Source organism: Urocampus carinirostris, chromosome 2 (assembly GCF_059441175.1).
Source record: "Urocampus carinirostris isolate Australia breed hairy pipefish chromosome 2, RoL_Ucar_1.0, whole genome shotgun sequence".
Taxonomy (NCBI): Eukaryota; Metazoa; Chordata; class Actinopteri; order Syngnathiformes; family Syngnathidae; genus Urocampus; species Urocampus carinirostris.
In genome coordinates this window covers 50,777,718-50,796,115 of record NC_142350.1, presented here as the reverse complement: position 1 = coordinate 50,796,115, position 18,398 = coordinate 50,777,718, and the positions used below count along the sequence as shown (strand labels likewise).

The 18,398-nt window shown below is 42.0% G+C and overlaps 1 protein-coding gene across 1 annotated transcript in view; it reads right to left on the bottom strand.

Annotated features, from left to right (window-relative positions):
* The window catches only part of iglon5 (IgLON family member 5), a 266,748-nt gene extending 254,278 nt beyond the window's left edge, over positions 1 to 12,470 (bottom strand). The window contains exon 1 of the mRNA XM_088327027.1: positions 12,139 to 12,470. Within this exon, the coding sequence (XP_088183153.1) occupies positions 12,139 to 12,199 (61 nt within the window). The 5' untranslated portion in view covers positions 12,200 to 12,470. The remainder of the gene's footprint in view (positions 1 to 12,138) is intronic.
* Positions 12,471 to 18,398: the final 5,928 nt, after the last annotated feature.

Sequence of the window (18,398 nt, the reverse complement as noted above, 5' to 3'; positions counted from 1 at the left end):
TCCGTACAATACTGTATTTTTTTACAGTATTCATCTGCTGTGGGTTCAAGAATGGCAGTGATGCTAAAGGAAAGAGCAAAAACATGATAACAATGGAAACAACGCTTGAAGAAGACACAAAGATCGCTACCCACGCTAATTTGAGAAGCCGTAACCAATCAATAGGGCTGGGGGGCAATATCACGTTACGCCAGTTTTAAAACAGCTACATTGGGTGCCATTCATTACAGGATCAATTTTAAGGTGCTTTTGCTAGTTTTTAAACGTCTCAATGGTCCTGGGCCATTCCAACTGTCTGGTTTGCCTTCATTATATCAGCCCTTGCGGATCCTGAGGCCCTCTAGCAGCGATTTCTTGACTGCTCCTGGGGTGAGGGCCAAAACGGACAAATGGTGAGGCAGCTTTCAGCCATTTTGGTTCAATCAACAATCGGGACTAGTTTTAAAAATGCGAAAATGATTAAGCGAGGACATCTTAAATGAACATTACAATCTTTGCAAATTGTAGCCGTGGCTGTGTCCTCGCATTTTCCGCATCCACCCGCTACCCCTCTCAACCAGCTTGTCAAGTCGCACCAAGGGTAAATAAAAAGTATTTTTTCCTTTACATCTATCATTATTTGTATGGTTATTTAATCATATGCACGTCTAGTAATCAGATGTACTAGTTACTACTGTGTATACAATTTTATCATTTTAATGTTTTTATCTAGGGAACTGGGAGGTTCTGAGCTAATTACCCTAAGTTTCTATTCCCCGCTATAGGGCAAGCAATTCTAATTTGCGATCCTCATAACGGAAGAATGTTGTATCCTGGAGTTCTACCACTCATCAAAAAAGTCGAGCTGAACTCGAGTAACCGTAGCCAATACTGGACCTTTACCAGAACTGAACTGGAAAGTTAGTAAACCGCGCCAAACAGTAGTCACTACAGCTTTACAGCCCAAATAACACAAAGTGAGTCCAAACACGTTCTCCCCGGGAAAGAAAGCCCCGCACAAAAGCAATGGCGCAACCCGCATTACCACCTAAGCCTTCGCCATTGATTTCGCCGGCGAATTCCTTGTCTGCTGGTAATGAGGACAGTGTAGGGAAGCGAGACCCTCGTCCCTGCAGCTCCCGAGGGCCGAGCGTCCCCTCGCCCACTAATCTCGATTGTCTCGCTCTCCTTTCTGGCTTTGACAACAAAAAGGCGTCGGCGGAAGGAGACGGATCGCAAGAGTGTCTCTCCCAGGCCGGCTTTTATTTGATTGTCTCCGTATAATTGCTATTGGATGAGGGCTATTAATAGCACGTTTATACGGAAGGGGCCCGGCTTCAATTGGCTTTACATTGATTTCAAACGCCGGGTTTTACTAGGGTGGGATTCGTCTTATTCCCGTCTGGGTCCGTTTCGAGTCGAGCGGCGATTAGCAATTAAGCTCTATAAATGCCCCGAGCGTTCCGCTATGTCGCACTCGGTATATTATAACTGTGATAACGGTGATTATAACTGCAAACAAGTGGCGTTTTTATGGGTTGTTTATGTCTAGGAGAGGTTGTGGGTCACGGTAAGGTGTCGTTTTATGACCACCCACCCAAGCCTGTCGATCGGTGGCTAATGGGTGCCATGCGAGCTTGTGAGTGTACTTAGCAAAGAACTGTGAAGGAAGGACAGGGGGTGGGGAATTTGTTAAACTTTTACCGGAGGTTACTGAGATAAACTAGTATAAAGTATTATGCAAGCATTTAAGACTGTTTTCGTAATGTGCTAGAACACTGGTTCTTAACTGGTCTGATTCAGGACCCACCATACTGCCCTAATTGTCAATGTTGCCCATTGCCCTCATTTGGACCTGCCCGTTTGTCGCCAGCTGCTGCTGGTTGCCTGATTGGCTTCCTTCCTATTTAAACTCAGTGCTCTCATTCACTCCTTGTCAGTCCGTCAACCAACCTCTGCACTTGCAAGACTTACTATTTTGACTCTGTCCGATACCCTGCTCGTGTATCCAGTATTGATCCCGCCTGTCTCATCCTGTCCGGTATCTTGCTCCAGTCTCCATTATCCGGTTGTGTTGATGTAATAGTGAAAAGTCGGAAAACTTCTAAGTGAGCAAGCCTTTTCCAAGCGGGAAAAGATTTTGTCTAGCACTTTTAAACTAGAGGAAAGATCCTAAACCCGAGCCCGGCCCAATCCCGGTTTCAAGCTCGGTCATGATGTAGCGATTGAGATGAGCTTCTCTCTATCTGACTTGTTTTTGTTATCATCCACCTGTCAAAAGACAGGCTTTACGTACGTCTATGTGACGCGAGGCCCTTCGCGTTCTCCAATTACCACAACCCCTCTCTGCATTGCTGGCTCCTCGAGCGGACCCAAAGAACCGGGCGCGCGGCGATGGCCAGCGTCGACCAAAATCACCTCTCCCCCACCAGATTCTTCACAAATAAAATGGGAAATTGTGCGTTCGTGAACAGTACATCACTCGTTCAGACTGTTAATTAAGTTTACAATGACATTAATTTCTAAGTGATAGCCATTTTCAGTAACAAAAAGTAGTTTTCAGCTTTAAAAAAAAGGTTGGTAACCCCTGCATTTAACAATACAGCGACTAGTTGTCAAAAATTACACACTACCCCTTTAAGAAATCAGGATTGGTAAAGCCCTGTCAGTTTGTCACCAAGCCACAACCGAAAAAACACTGGACCGTGTGTACAGTAAGATCAAACATCTAGTTGGATCGGCCATCTCTGTCTGTCCCTCACCCCCTCATACACCCCCCTCCGGAGGAAAACAAATCCTATGCAACAAGGACAGTACAAACATCTTCTTTTTCCTTTATCTCTTTGTTTTCTTTATCCTCACTGTAAAATGTGGACTGGAGGGCCATGTCCAATTTCATTGTCTCAATATATATTTAACCCGTTATGTAACAATGACGATAAAGGTATATTCTATTCTATTCTATTCAATTCTATTTTCCATCAAGCCCAAAGAAAAACAACAAAAAAAGCAAAGCTCCAGTTCCCAAAACCTACTCCGTCCTCTTGACTCATTATTGGAAGATGCTAGCTTCTTATTGGAATTCATTTCCCTAATCAAACGGGGACGACGATTCCACGAAATATTAAGGCCCGGCGAGTCGCCGGCTCCCGACTCGTTTTGCAGCGACATCTGGACTCATTTCAAACTGATTAGCGCCTAAAATGGAGAAATCACGGCAGTGCTTCCGTAACCGTGCTAGAACGCCTTGTAAAACTGTCAACGTGATAAATGAGCTTTCTTATCATTTTTTCCCCCCTGTCGCGGATCCCCGATGCTTCTCGTTTTAGGTCGAAACCCAGCAGGATTTTTCTCTTTTTTTTTATTTTTATAAGGTGTCGCCTCAGCCGAGGGAATAAGCAGATGTCGGAGGCACTGCAGCATGGCAAACCAAAGAAATGGGAATGAAAAACGGTACCCGTGGTGGGAGTAGGTTAGGTCGGGGGGGGGGGGTGTCTATCGGGATGTTGAGCACACTCGAGGCTGGCTAAACCCCCGACCCTTCTCTCCCCGCGACTCTTGACTCGCCGGGGCTAGAGAAAAAAAAAACAAATAAAAAATGAAAGCTGCCAACTGGGCATGTGTGTTTGTGTGAGAAGAGTACGCAGGACAAACCGAGGATTTCGCAAGAGAGGGAAAAGAGGGGGAAAAAAAGGGTTTCCAGATTAGCAACACCGGGCATCTGTTGAGGCTGGCATGGCCCTCCTCTTCTTCCGCCTGCCAACACATTTGATCCGGGGGCTGCGAATGTGCATGGATATGTGTGCAGCGTGTCTGCAGGGGGTGTCGAGCTCACAGATTCAAACGGCATATGCCACTTAAAACAAAGGGGCACCAGGAAGGTGAAAAATTGACCCCACTTGCTCTCAACTGAACCCCTGTGATGTTAAAGTGGGCGCTAGAGAGTAACTAGAGAGTACCAGACTGATTTCGTAAACAGTGACTGAAATTACTTGCAGTAGCGATGACTAAATTGACTACTGGGGGGGGGAATCGAAAACATTCAGTGGTACCTCTACAAAGGTTTCAGGTTATGAATTACCTGAACAGGAAAATATTTGTCTCTAGTTACGAAGACATTTCAAGATACGAAGTAAAAAATACAGTGCAGTACGTGCTGCCAATATCCCGGCATGCTCTTCGTGTCCCCATCCGGCTTAGTAAACAGTTCACTGTATTATTCTGCTAGCATTTGCAATGGACCCCACAAAAGACACACAGAAAAGTGGACAAAGAGAAAAGAGAAGAGGAAGAGACTTTGTATGGCCATCAAAACGAAGCAAGAAATAATGAAAAGGTATGAAAAAGGGAAGTGTTTGTGTGATAAGGAGGAGGTTATCATTTCAACAGCCTGTAACAAAGACATTTTGGGAAAATAGCACAAAGTCTCGGAATTTGTGAAAAGAAATCACCCAGAATTTTTTTTGACAAGTCGGGCTATCCCACGTTCTGATGATGTCTGCCTCGCCCATTTGCAAAGGATCGTCGAAAGCCGGCAAAAGCAGACGTCATTGGATCAGTTTTCCAGAAACGTGAGACAAAAATCACTGCTGACCATCAGTGAACAAAGAGGCCAGTCAAAGGCTAAATTGTCATCTCATCAGCTGCACCGCTTATCCTCAGTAGGGTCGCGGGGGTGCTGGAGCCCATCCCTAGCCATCTCCGGGCAGTGGGCAGGGGACACCCTGAACTGGTTGCCAGCCAATCGCAGGGCACACTGGGACAGACAACTCGCTCGCTCATTCACACCTAGGGACAATTTGAACCGGCCAATCCACCTGAAATGCATGTCTTTGGAATGTGGTAGGAGACCGGAGTGCCTGGAGGAAACCCACGGGGAGAACATACAAACTCTGCTCAGTAAGTCTGGTAGCTGGATTTGAACCCACACAGGTGGTTCCCAAGACCTTAGAACTGTGCCGCACACGCGCTAACCACTGCGCCGCCGTGCTGCCCAAAGGCTAAATTATTATGTTTATTGTTTTCTTTTATATTATTTACATTATGTGTCTCTCGTCTTGTGCAGTAATCTAATTTTAACATGTATTTGTTTCGTGTTCTGATGCTCTATTATGATTTTTTAAAAGATATATCACACTTTTGCGGGGAACAGAATAGCGCACTTACATTCCAAAGGCACCTCTACTTACAAATGATTCAGGTTAAAAAGCTAGCCCAGAACCAATTCAATTCATACATAGAGGTACCACTGTATTCAGTAGATGGCGATCTCTCCCTACTTTTTCGCTTCACGGTGCCGTAGATGAATTTTCAGCCCTTTTCAATGGCATTTTCCACAACATATGACACATACAACCTTTATCTTTTTTATTTTATTGCCCTCTATGTTCCAGCTTAAAAAAATCGAGTCTAAAAATGATTCCAAGAGCCACGATAAAAGCCGCACGTTAGATATTGTTTGCCATTCGAGCCCTGGTGCTGTGGAATGCTCTGCCCTTTAATCTTTAACAACAAAGCAAGTGTTTAAATCTATGCTTAAGACACACTTATAGTTGACAATTTATGAGAAATGTTGATGTCTTATATTCTGGTCTTCTTGTCCTTGAGGGAGAAGGACAATCCTGGATGTTGCACAGTGCATGCATGCTGAGCCATTGTACCGGCAGTTGGACCTGATGTATGCCATTATCTAGAACTTGCTCCATTGGTCAAGAATTTGGTGCCGGAAGCGGACAACTGTATATTCTGTTATTACCTATATTTCATATTGATGATATCTGTGTATTGTCTGTTGATGCCCTTGCAACATCCATTGCAGTCTGCTCATCCTGGATAGGGGAATATCTCATGTGCAGCCCTTCTAAAGGTTTCTTCATTTTTCTCAATCTAAAATGTTTGCATTTTTTCTTGCCCTGACGCAAGTTTCAGATCAAGGTATGTTGTAAAGGTGATCTTTGCAGCCCCTAAACACGAATTTGATTAAGGGTTAGACAAATAAACATGACTTGACTTGGTCAAATTAATGGCCCGGTGACCAAATCTGCCCGCAGCACCATTTTATGTGCCATTCCTGAGAGCTTAAAATATCTGCGCATATAAAGATAAGTCAAAAGAATCCTTTAATCAAAAACTACATTCCCCACAATGCATGGCAACTATGAATCCCACAAAGCGATGTCTCAGCGCCACTACACGGCATAAATGATCCCAAAAATGTCCTAGAAGATTTTTTTTACTTTGATATACCGCATTTAGTTACTAACATCTAATATAAATCTAAACTACTTTACAAATCCCGACTTGTGTGTGCTCGTGTGGGTGACTTACAAGCTCCAAAACAGCTGAATCGATTTTTGTGAAAATGTACACGGTTTTACTTTAGCAGTTAAACAATAAAATCGATAAACATCTGCTTTCATGTGGCCTGCTTTTGCAGGGTCTCTATCGCCACTGGCTGGCAGATTGGTGACTGCAGCTCCAGATCACTGAACACTCCAAGCAGCCAAATCTAATCTTCTATTGGTACCAACATCTTGATTGATGTAATTGTTTCTTATGCACACGTTTCAACAAACCACGGGCCCAACAACTTGTCCCAAGTAGAATGGCAGGCAACAAAGGGGATTTATGCTTGTAAATATTTAGAAAAATAGCAGTTTTTACATAAAATGATGTTTATTTATAAGATATTATAAAAAAAAATCTTGAAGTTTTGATATTGACCAGTTAATCTTTTCTTTTTTTACCTGACTTTTTGCAATGTAGAGTTACAAACCTGAAGGAATATATTGCAAGATTTTATATATAAATTAAAAAAACGGGAAAAATCTACTGAACTTTAACTTTTTATTTCTCACACCAATTTTGACAGAGGTTTGATTCCACCATCTTACATCAACACAAAATATATACACTTGACACACTCATAAATAACAGAAGGAACAACAAAGAAGAAAAAATACTATTAATAGAAAAGAAGAATAAATGTTCATACAATACATCCATACAAAAAGAAATATATATATATATGAAAAAAATAATAAATAAAAATATACACCCCAAAAAAAAATAAAAAAAATACATAATAAATAGGGGGAGGTGTTTAGACATCAAGTAAAATTTGTGTGATAGGCTTCCATCTTTTCTCAAATTGGTCAAGTTTCAGTTGAAGTCTTGCAGTGATTTTTTCCATAATGTACATTTGCTTTAATTTGTCTCTCCATTGTTTTATGTCAGGAGGTTGTGGTTTCAGCCAGGACACTGTGATCATTTTCTTTGCTACCAGAAGCATTACCCTTAGTATATATTTCTGTTGACCAGATAGTAATTCTTCTGGCAAAATTCCTATTACGTAAGCCTTTGGGTCCAACCGCAACTCCCAGCCAGTAATTAATTTTATTTCTCTCTGGATACTTCTCCAAAAATTTAATATTACAGGGCAATTCCAGAAAATATGCGTAAAGTCTCCGACCCCCCCACAGTTACGCCAACATAGATTTGAGGTATTTTTATATTTTGAAGTGATAGAGGGTGTATAGAAGAATCGCATTTTTACTTTCCATTCAAACTCCCTCCAAGTCGGGCTGTTGGTTATTTTGTGTCCATCTTTCAATGTTTTTTCCCATTCGTTGTCTTTTATCGCTACATTAGTTTCTTGTTCCTATTTTTCCTTAACTGCCATGTCCTCATTACTGAGATCCATTCTCAGGGCTTTATATAGTTTTGATATAACCCCCTTTATTGATTGTCCTTTTGTATATGATATTAATAATTCCTCTACCTTAGTTGGCTCCTTACATATTTTCCCCCATTCCTCGTGTTTCTGGAGGTAATGCCTTAGTTGCAAATATTTGTAAAAATCATTTCTGGGTAGGTCAAATTCTTGTTGGAGTTGTTCGAATTATTTCATTGCCTGTGCTTCCAATACTTGGGTAATCAACATCAGTCCTTTTTGGGCCCATTTTTGAAACCCTACCTCCATAACCCCAGGTTTAAAGTCTTGGTTTTTCGCTATTTTGGTAGCCCTATTCACAGATCTTGATATTTTTAATTTTTTTTGTATTGTTGACCAAGTTTTAATAGTTCCCTTAATCCATTCATTCTGGATTTTTAATTTCTTCCACCTCGTGACTGATATGTATGGTAACGATTCCACAGGCATATTTGGACAAGATCGCTGCTCCATGTCCACCCATATCGTATCTTTGTCTGTAGTAATCCACAAGATGAGAATCTTTTTTTAACGGACTGTTTTCAGTGCAGAATGTGCTACACAATATAGTTACCGAATTGTGACAGTTACTACCAGCAAGATTTGCTCGCCTCTCCAATCCGGCAGTCTTGGTGGCGAGTGCACAATTGCATCTCGCGGGATAGTTGCACTGCTGCATCATTTATTCGCACCGCCCCCCCTCTCCATCCCCATCCTCCTCCTCCTCCTTCTTCCCCAAACAACAACACACATGCACCACCACAGCATCTCCAGGCATACCAAGAAAGCAGCTGTGATTGGTCCCTTTGCAGGAGCTTTCACAATAAAATAAAATACGTGTTTGTGTGTGTTTGCACGTATCCCCACAAGCGTGACCGCTCGACCCTCCCTACCGCTCGCTCCTGCCCCCTTGAGGAGGGAGTCCTACCGTGGGTTGTTAACCCCCAGTCTTATTGCACTGACACATCAATTACTGTTATTAAGGGTCGAGGTAATTTATTTATATTCTGATTTCCCACAGGGCGGAGGTGGGTCTAATTGCAGCAGGTGTATTTGGGTGCGCTCTCCTTTTTTTTTTTTTCGAATTGATGAAGTAGGAGTGCGCGGTGGGGAGGGGAGTTATGTGGGGGCGCGGGCATAATTACTGAGCATGCTGAGTATGTCTGGCAAAACTAATAAACGTGGGGACATCCCACAGCATGCCAAAAGCACTCAGGGATGATGCAAAGATGGATGGGTGGAGGTTTTAATGGCTTGCAAACTTTAGTGATCACTAAGCATGTTAAGATGGATGCTCAAGCACTTTGTGTTCAAGTTGGTGGGGGAGGAGGTTTTTTTTTGGCATAGGAAAGTTATCGGAATGTAGTAGACAGCTACGGGAATATAGCCGACTGTCAATTAAGTTCTCTAGAAAGATCTCGGAATGTGGTCGTTACCTAAATTTGCTACAAAATCCTTCATATTTTACATGTCAATGTAGCCTGTTCAAGGATTGTCTGGAAAATTCCAGTGAGTCCTTATTTTAGACTGTTCTAGTACCTAGTACAGCCCATAAATTCCAATTTGAGGTAAGTTAGAATTTCTAGGAAATTTTAGTGAGTCCTAGAAGTGTCTACCAGCAGATCCAGACTTTAGCCTGTTATAGATTTGTCTAGGAACTTCCAATGAGTCTTACTTTTAGCCTGTCCTAGAAGTGTAAATGCCCAACTTTGGACTGTTCTACATTATGTCCTACAGATTCCATGTAGTCCTTCTTTTAGTATATCTTACAAGTGGCGACCAAAAGATCCCACCCTCAGCCTGTTTTACAATTTAACAGAATATTACAGTAAGTCCTCTAAGATCATCTTAGAGGTGTCTACAGGTAAATCAATAGTTCAACCTGATATAAAATTTCCTAGAAATTTACCCAAAAAAACTCATTTTTGACAGTCCAAAAAGTATCTATCAGTAATTGCCAACTTTAGCCTGATCTAGAATTGTCTAGAAAATTCCTGTCCTAGAACTGTCTACCCATAAATCCCCAATTCAGCCAGTTCTACGATATGTCTTAGAAATTCCATGGATTTCTACTTTTAGTTAGCCTGTCTAGGTGTGTAAAGGTAAAGTTTAAGATATTTCTACTGAAAAGTTTTAACTCATGCTTGGTCAAGAATTGTCTATGAAATTACAGTGAGTCCTACTTTAAGCTTGTTCAAGGAAAATCTGGTGATTCCCAACTTAAACCAGTGTCCACCAGTCAGAGGTGGTTAATAACGAGTTACATTTAATCGGTTAAATTTACTTGAGTACGTTTTGGGACATTTTGTACTTCTAGGAATATTTTGACTTCTACTTAGAAAGAAGAAACAGTACTCTTACTCTGCAACATTAGTTTTTTTTTACTGTGCTGAATGTGAAGTGTATAAACTGTGTAGCCTCACATATACGTACATATTTTTTATCCACAGAGGGTACACCCCAAAAAACTGAGCACACAGACGCACTGCTCAGAATTGTGATTTATCGTTGATTTTTGATGAACTTTGATCATTTGATAATCTGATTGAATGGTTGTTAAAAAGAAATGAATGAATAAGACGTTGCTAGAAATACTCAACATTTGAGTAGTTTTGTCACCAAGTACTTGTATACTCGAGTAATTATTTGGATGACTACTTTTCACCTTTACTTCAGTCATATTATTCTTAAGTAACAGTACTTTGGCTAGAGTACATTTTTGGGATACTCTACCTACCTCTGCTCCCTTCAAATACCAACTTCAGCCTATCCAGGAATTGTCCAACACTCAGTAGCAAAGCAAGGTATTCCTTTCCTGTTACAGCAATCCACAACCAGGTCAATTAATTTTGCTACGGTTTTAGGCTAGATAATTTGCTGAAATGTACTATGAGTATAAAACAGTAATATTCAGCAACAGAATGCCCTCGACAGAAAAAAGGATCAGACCATGACCAGAAATTTGCTTGGCAGCTTAAATATGCAAGACTGTAACCAAATTGTGCTACAAAGTAACTTAGACCAACGATCAAATATTAGGATGAGCTGGAGACAATAAGGCTCTAGGGAGTTACCAGAATTACATAGACAATGAAAGTATTTCAGTTACCAGGATTTTGCTCAATGGCTCCATATGAGCAAGAAAATAATTAAACTATGCTACAAAGGTTGCTGGTTTGAGTATTGATCAAAATACAAGAGCAAACTAGCGACAATAGTCCACTAGGAGTTACCAGAATGGGCTAAACAAAATAAGTCCCTGTGGTTATACATATCATTGACAGACGAGTGCCAAGACAAGCTACAAAATACAGTATAATCAAGAAGTGCTAGGTTATAGAAATAATGAATGCCATAATAAATTTCCTCATAGTTTGTAATTGCCATTTTGCACTTGACACAATAAAGTTCAAAACAATAACCAGACATTTTGATAGTATGCTAATATAGATAATATACTGTAGTAATATACGCACAGCACAGTTGCATTTATTATTAAGATATTATAAGGCTTATAATTTTTTGCAACTCCAGGCAAATTTGTTTTTTGGGTCAAATATGGCTCTTTCAACATTTTGGGTTGCAGACCCCTGTTCTAGTTGTAGTTAACAATATTTACATTCTAGTCACACCACAGGGACAGCATTCAATGGGGGGGGAGATATAATCATTATTTATGGGGGACAAAACCACTCCGGTAACATCCATGAGTACTTTCGCAAAGCCGAGCGCATAGTATGTGACGTCACGTGTCCTCTTCTGCGCGTGCAGGACACCTGTGGCATTCACAGGAGTTACATAAAGGTCGCATTTGGTTGAAAGTGTGAACAATCTCACAAAAAAAATCAGATTCTCACCAGAAAAATCAGAACTGAGCGTTAACTGCTGCATTGGGAACATAGCCTTAGATCCTAAATTCGCTTTTTTTACTCTTGTTCAATTTCTGTTAACATACACGTCAGTGACATCTACTGGATGTAAGACCAAATGCAACTCCTGGCACCCACAATCTTTTGATACCAATTTGAAACCCTGTTATTTGAGTTTTCCCCCCTCTGTCTCATATAAACATTTGATGAGCTGCTTTGAGGAAAAACGTCCTCTGCAGGTGGCATCACCTTGCCCCCTCCCTTTGTTCTCAACTTTGACCCTGCTGTCCACTTTTGCCCCCAATGCGTCACCCTTTGTCCCCCTCGACCTTGTTGAATCGGTGACAAGTCCTCCGCATCGTCCGCAACTACGCACACGCATGCAGATAGGCGCTCATTCGTGTCACGTAGCGTAAAAAGAAGCAATCCCACCCCTCCCAGTCTTGTTATTTCGGTCAACATCTTAACATGCACCACTCGTTGCACTCGGATAATTTACGCACGCAAGTGCGCGCGGCATCCCACTGCACAGAAAAAAACACGCGCGTGGATCCCGAACGCGACATTTCGTTAACTTACCTCCGCGCATCAGGACCAGGACCATGCCGGCCAAGACGTTCCACAAGACGGGGTAACACATCACTGGAGTTCAGATGGATCCCACGGACGCGTCTCCAAAAATATTCCTGCGTGGGGAAAATGTCAAACAAATAAGAGCGTTTTCCACGCTATCAATCGTCTCCACTGAGTCCACACGCGAATGATCACGCTTGAAAAAGATTAAATCCCAAGTATTCCAATATTGGAGTTTAGTTCGATGTGGGGTTCTCCCTGCGTGGAAAAAAAACTTGTGGATGTGCGTTGAGGAGCTCCAGTGGAAGTGTGTGTTGGTATGCAGCGCGCCTGGTTCCCTTCTCAGACTCCGCAGCAGAGTAGTGATGTGGCATTCGCGAACGACACGGCGCTAAGCAGAGGCTCTGTGAAGGGAACGAAGGGAAAAGCTGGCTTCCTCACCAATCAAGAGCTGGTTCTCTTTGAAATGCTCACCATCTCTCTCTAAATTTGTTTTTTTTTCTTGTTTTTCTTCTTCTTACTCTCTTTCCCTCTCTCTCATTCCCTATCTTTCACATTATTTCTTTCAATCTCTTTCTTCATTCTTTCTGTCTTTCTTTCCCTCTCCTTTCTCTTTTTCTCTCTCACTCTCTTTCTGTCTTCTCTCCCCTGCTCTCTCCTTTATCCCTCTTTTTATGTATCTTTCTCTTTTTCTATCTTTCTCTTTTTTCATTTTCTCTCTCTCATAATCTTTTACTCTCACACTCTCTATCTCTCTCTCTCTTTTTCATTATCTATTTTTCCCCATCTTTCTTTTTAGCTCTATCTCTTTCTTTTGCTTACTTTCTTTCTGTCCCCCTCTATCACACTATTTCTCTTTTTCTCCTCTCTCTCTCCCTCCCTCAGTCTTTTTTATTTTTGCTTCTTTTGTTTCTTTATTCCAGGTTTCTTTTTTTGTTGTTTTTTGTGCATGCTGTTTCACAATAGTTGGTTCTATGTGGATAAAGGCAATAAAAACCATCTGAAAGTCGCTTGGCCGCTGAAATATTCGGCTCTTTTAGTGAGCCGATCCAAAAAAGCCAGTTCTTGAAAAAGAGTCGAAATTCTCGTCACTACACGCCAGGCGCGCAACAAGAAACTCCGGCGTCTTGAGTGGCACCTGCGCGGCTAGGTACTCATCCAATGGGCGTTAGGCAGAGGCGGGATTTGGGATCCGGAGGAGAGGTTTTACGCCTGGCCTTTTGGGGGCGTGCGCGAGTCGTGTGCAACGTTGGAGGAAGGAGGCAATGCTATGTGATTTATAGGCAAGTGTGTGGCGCTGCAGTGGGAACAGATCACAACGGGGGTTGGGGGGGGGGGGGGTTGTGAGTGGAGTGGGGGGTCTAGGTGGGCTCAGGTGGGCTTAGGTTTTGATGAGGCACAATGCAAACAAAAGACGGATTACTCTATGATGAGCAGACTGATATTACATTAAAAAATTCTGCTGCAGTCTTTTTCCTTCTGAAAGAATGTGATAGGATTCATCAGTAGAAAGTGAACAAAATCCCCACATTTGCACAAAACAATAAGTCCTTAAACCTGGGCTTGAAACATGCAGCCTGCGGGCCATTTGCCGCCCTCAGGATGATAGCATTAGGCTTCCATCCTAAATGAAAATTAAAGAATCAAAGTGACCATAAAGCCAATTTTTTTCTATATTTTATGTCCAGCCTTTCACCATTTTTTTCCTTTTTTCGTTTACGCATAGCAGCAAGATGGCAGAAGGCGTTCACCGAAGGATCCCAAACGAGAACATCCGGCAATCAGTTTTCCCCTTGAAGGATTTTGTACATTTTAATATAAAGGATTTTATACGACTAAATACAAGTTACATTTATCGAGTGCAATGAAGATTTTCACCGGGTAGGCTGAAGTTCAATGACAGGTCACGCTTATCCGAATTCGGAATGTTTTGGCTGGGGAATTTTGATAACAGGACTCTGACAGGGAAGGCAGGCGATATTTGGAGAACAGGGCCCTGATTACGTAGAAACACTCGGGATGTTTTGACCATTCCAGACATTGAGGCGAGGGGCCTTTCCTGGCACGGTCATGGGAGGAGCCGGCACACCAGCTTGCGGAAAAAAAAAGGTGGGCCAGGAGAAGGAAGCGAGAAGATCAAGAGAGGAGGCTTGACCGAGACTCAAGCGACACTAATTCGGCTATATATTCGATGGAGTTCACTTAGTTAAATAGTTTAAGAAATTAAATCTGCCTCCTTGTGAAAATGTCGGATATTCTTGTCCATATTTTCCCATCAAGAAACGAGTGCGCATTGTTAGGTGGTGTTTGGTCAATGGAGTCATATGATTAATTCGTACAATTTGGTAAACGATACATATTTTAATATTTAATTCTTAACACCCTTTAACTCAAGCGCTCTTCGATCATGCAACAGGATTGAACACACCAGTAAGCACTTCCGAAGGCCTGATTTAAATTCATTTGAGATGCTGTGGTGTCACCTTGAACTGGCATTGTTAGATTGTTAAAATGTGTCACAGGATATAGAGTCATGATCACATGAGTTCTCCAGTTATGTTACTTTTATTATATACCGTATTTTCCGCACTATAGGGCGCACCGGGTTATAGGGCGCACCCCCAAAAAATAGTTTTTGGTCCTATATCTTCCATAGATAAGGCGCACCGGATTATAAGGCGCTACAATGGGAACTTCGACAAAACAGTCAGATAGTTCAGTCAAACTTATTACCCCCTTAACATTCCCAAAGCTTGCAAAGAAGCAAATACGTGTCGTAGACACGTGCGGATGCGGTGTCCGTACGATGTCACTCAAATGCGTCATTTCAAATATCATTCGGATGGTTAAAGTCTTGGGATTCAAGAAATGCCAAACAATTCTTAGTTTCTATTTTCTTTTTCACTTTACTGTGCATATGACAATAAACACTTGGAATTGAGTTTAATTCACTCAACTCATCACAGCAACATCAAGATCGTTCTAAAACAAGATACCGGGAAAATATAAAGCCGCATAGCTCACCTAAGTTCTCACGTTCAATAATGATACGCAAACATGGTCTTCTTACAACCGTGAGTGAAGTAAATCCAGGAGAGTAAATTATTTGCAAATACAGACTAATAAAACATGTTTCTTTATGGTGTACTTTAGCAAGCTTGCTAAGCTTGCTACGCCATTGCTAAACTCGGCCAATTGCAGGGTTTGTTTTGGCCATCTAGCCAATCCGAGGCTCCGAATAACTTCAGCCAATAGCGATCGATTTAACGGATGATTGACACATCTTTTTCGGCCAATTGCAGGGTTTGTTTTGGCCCTCTAGCCAATCCGAGGCTCCGAATAACTTCAGCCAATAGCGATCGATTCAACGGATGATTGATACATCTTTTTTGGCTAATTGCAGGGTTTGTTTTGGCGCTCTAGCCTATCCGAGGTTTCGCAAATCTTTAGCCAATAGTGATCGATTCAAATGATGATTGACACATTGGTTAGCCAATGAAACGCCGGTATATAAATCCCAGCATACACCGCGGACTACTCCACGTTCGGGGGAAAATCGAGTCGGCGGCTGTTGCGTAAGTTGCGAGACCTTGTGATTTAATGTTGAGCCATATATAAGGCGCACGGTATTATAAGGCGCATGGTCAGCTTTTGAAAAAAAATAAGACTTTTAGGTAATCAACACATAATCACTTTGATAATCATCAGTGATTGTTTCGGGGTGACTTTGTGTTGTTCACCAGCCCAGAATATTCGGTTTGTTTCTTATTCTGTCTCTTTGCAGAATAAATGTCCATATACTCGGTCAGAATTCCGTGAGCTTAATTGAGCACACGGTGGGATATGGATTGTCAACGCCAATGATATGTATTTCCAAATTAACAACTGATATATTATGATGTTTTATAATTTGGGGAAGTAGGGTTAACTAGGCCTAGTCAACCAGTAAAAAAAACAATATTACCAGAAAATCACAATGACCCAGCACTGGTGAGCTATTCTCAGAACAGGTCCGCGGGCACCTCAGCAGTCTTCAGGGGTTGGCTTGGTGCCTGCGGGCACCACGTTGGAGACTCCTGGTCTAGACGATCCGAATACTTTTACCCCTTCTGAAATCAAGTCGACCCAACCGACAGTTTTGGACGAAAACCAAAATAAAACATAAGATCTCTAGCTCTTCTACTACCTCCCAAACAAATCCCTCAGCAACCTGAAGGATTTTATACATTTGACTATAAAGGATTTTATACGATTGAATACAAGTTACATTTATTGAGTGCAATGAAGATTTTCACCGAGTAGGCTATAGTTCAATGACAGGTCACGCAGTTCCAAATGCAGAACATTTTGACTTGGGAACTTTGATAACAGGACTCTGACGGAGGACGGCAGGCGATGTTTTGAGAACAAGGCCCTGATGACGTAGAAACGCTCTGTGTTGTTTTGAGTTTTCCAGACATCGCGACGCCCAGGAAGGGGGCTTCCTTGGCACGCCCATGGGAGGAGTCGAGACGCCATCTTGCAGAAAGACGTGGGCCGAGAGGAGAAGGCTGGAAGACTGGAGAGAAAAGGCTCGACAGAGACTCCGACGACACTAATTCGACAAAATACATTCATTTTCGATGGATTACACTTAGTGAAATTGCTAAGGAAATTAAATCTGCCCCCGTGTGAAAATGTCGGCTATTCTTGTTCATCTTTTCCATCAAGAAACGAGCGCACGTTGTTGGGTGAATGTAGGTTGTGTTTGGTTAATGGAGTCAGATAACTAATTCGAACAATTAGGTCAACGATACATTTTAATATTTCATTCCCAACAAACCTTACCCATAAACTTTCCCTTCCCTTCTATTTCTGGAGCAAAGTTTGCAAATAAAAGCCAGAAAGTACTTGAGAAAGCGCTGTTTGCCTCTGAAACCAAGACAATTACTGTGCAGCGCTTCCTGTGGCAGCCCGCCCGCAGGATCACTACAGGCGTTGTGAGGGGGATCCGGGGCGTTTTGCGCTGGGGAGTTTTTTTTCCGTTTTTGGCTTCGACTAACGTGTCAAACGGAGAGCAGAGACGTTCACAAAAACGCTTTTTGTTCTCAGACAATGAAAGCCCGGCCTGTTCGGGATGGCTTTCGGTTTGTCCCTGCTGGGGACCCGAATGAGTCAACCCAACTGTGCTGAGGGACCCACAAAAGAGATGAGTAATTTCCTCTTGGGGAAAAAAAGAGTTGTATTTTTGACGTCGCATCTGCGCAAGATGGTGGCATTAACAGCTCTATAATTGACTAAGAACCTGGGTTACCAATGGCTTTTTACAAAAGGCTGCAGAGTCAAAACATTTTTAAATCGAAGGTGGGTATAACTCTGTTTAAGAATGAAACATCAAACTCAGTTTGGCTCTGGGTCCAAATCCAGACTTTCTGTTCTCAGGCAGTTTAGAAATGTCAGCTTGAAATTTTTATCTTACCATAGTTTTTTAGTTCAGTGGAACCTTGGTTTTCGAACGCCTCTCAGTTCGAACAAATCGGAGTCCGACCAAAAATTTCGAGAAATTCTTGCTTCGCTGTTCGGTCCAAAAATCGGAGTTCGAACGCCGGTAATGCGTGAGTGCGTACGCTATGGTGCGATGCTGAGCGGCGTACGGGTGTTTTAGCCCCTTATTATGCCTCCGAAGAAAGTCGGTGCAAGCAGCAAAGTTGCTACAGGTGAAAAAAGAAAAGTAGTGCGTACAACTATTGCATTTAAGAAAGAAATAATAGCAAAATATGAAGGAGGTGTGCGAGTATCTGATCTTGCTAGGGAATACAGCATGGCTAAATCTACAATCAGTACGATACTAAAGAATAAGGAGGCTGTGAAATCTAGTGATGTGGCTAAGGGAGTGAGTGCTATAAGCAAGCAACGGCCGCAAGTTTTGGAAGAGGTTGAAAAAATTTTGATGATTTTCCTCTCCCCACCGTCCACCTGCGCCTTCTGCTGACCACAGCAAAGGTAAGAAATCCTATGCATAATTCTTTTCTTTATCTTTTTTTAAATTTTTACACGTTCATGTTAGCGTAATCTTTCGTACGGAAGATTACGGTAACGCAAACGTACGATTAGCCTGGGTTAGCTTTAGGTTAAACATTCAAGGTAAACATTCAGGGTGTTGGAACGGATTAAAACGATTTACATTATTTTTAATGGGAAAAATGATTTCGGTGATCGAACAAATCGGTTTTCGAACAGGGTTCTGGAACGGCTTATGGTCGAGAACCGAGGTTCCACTGTACTAT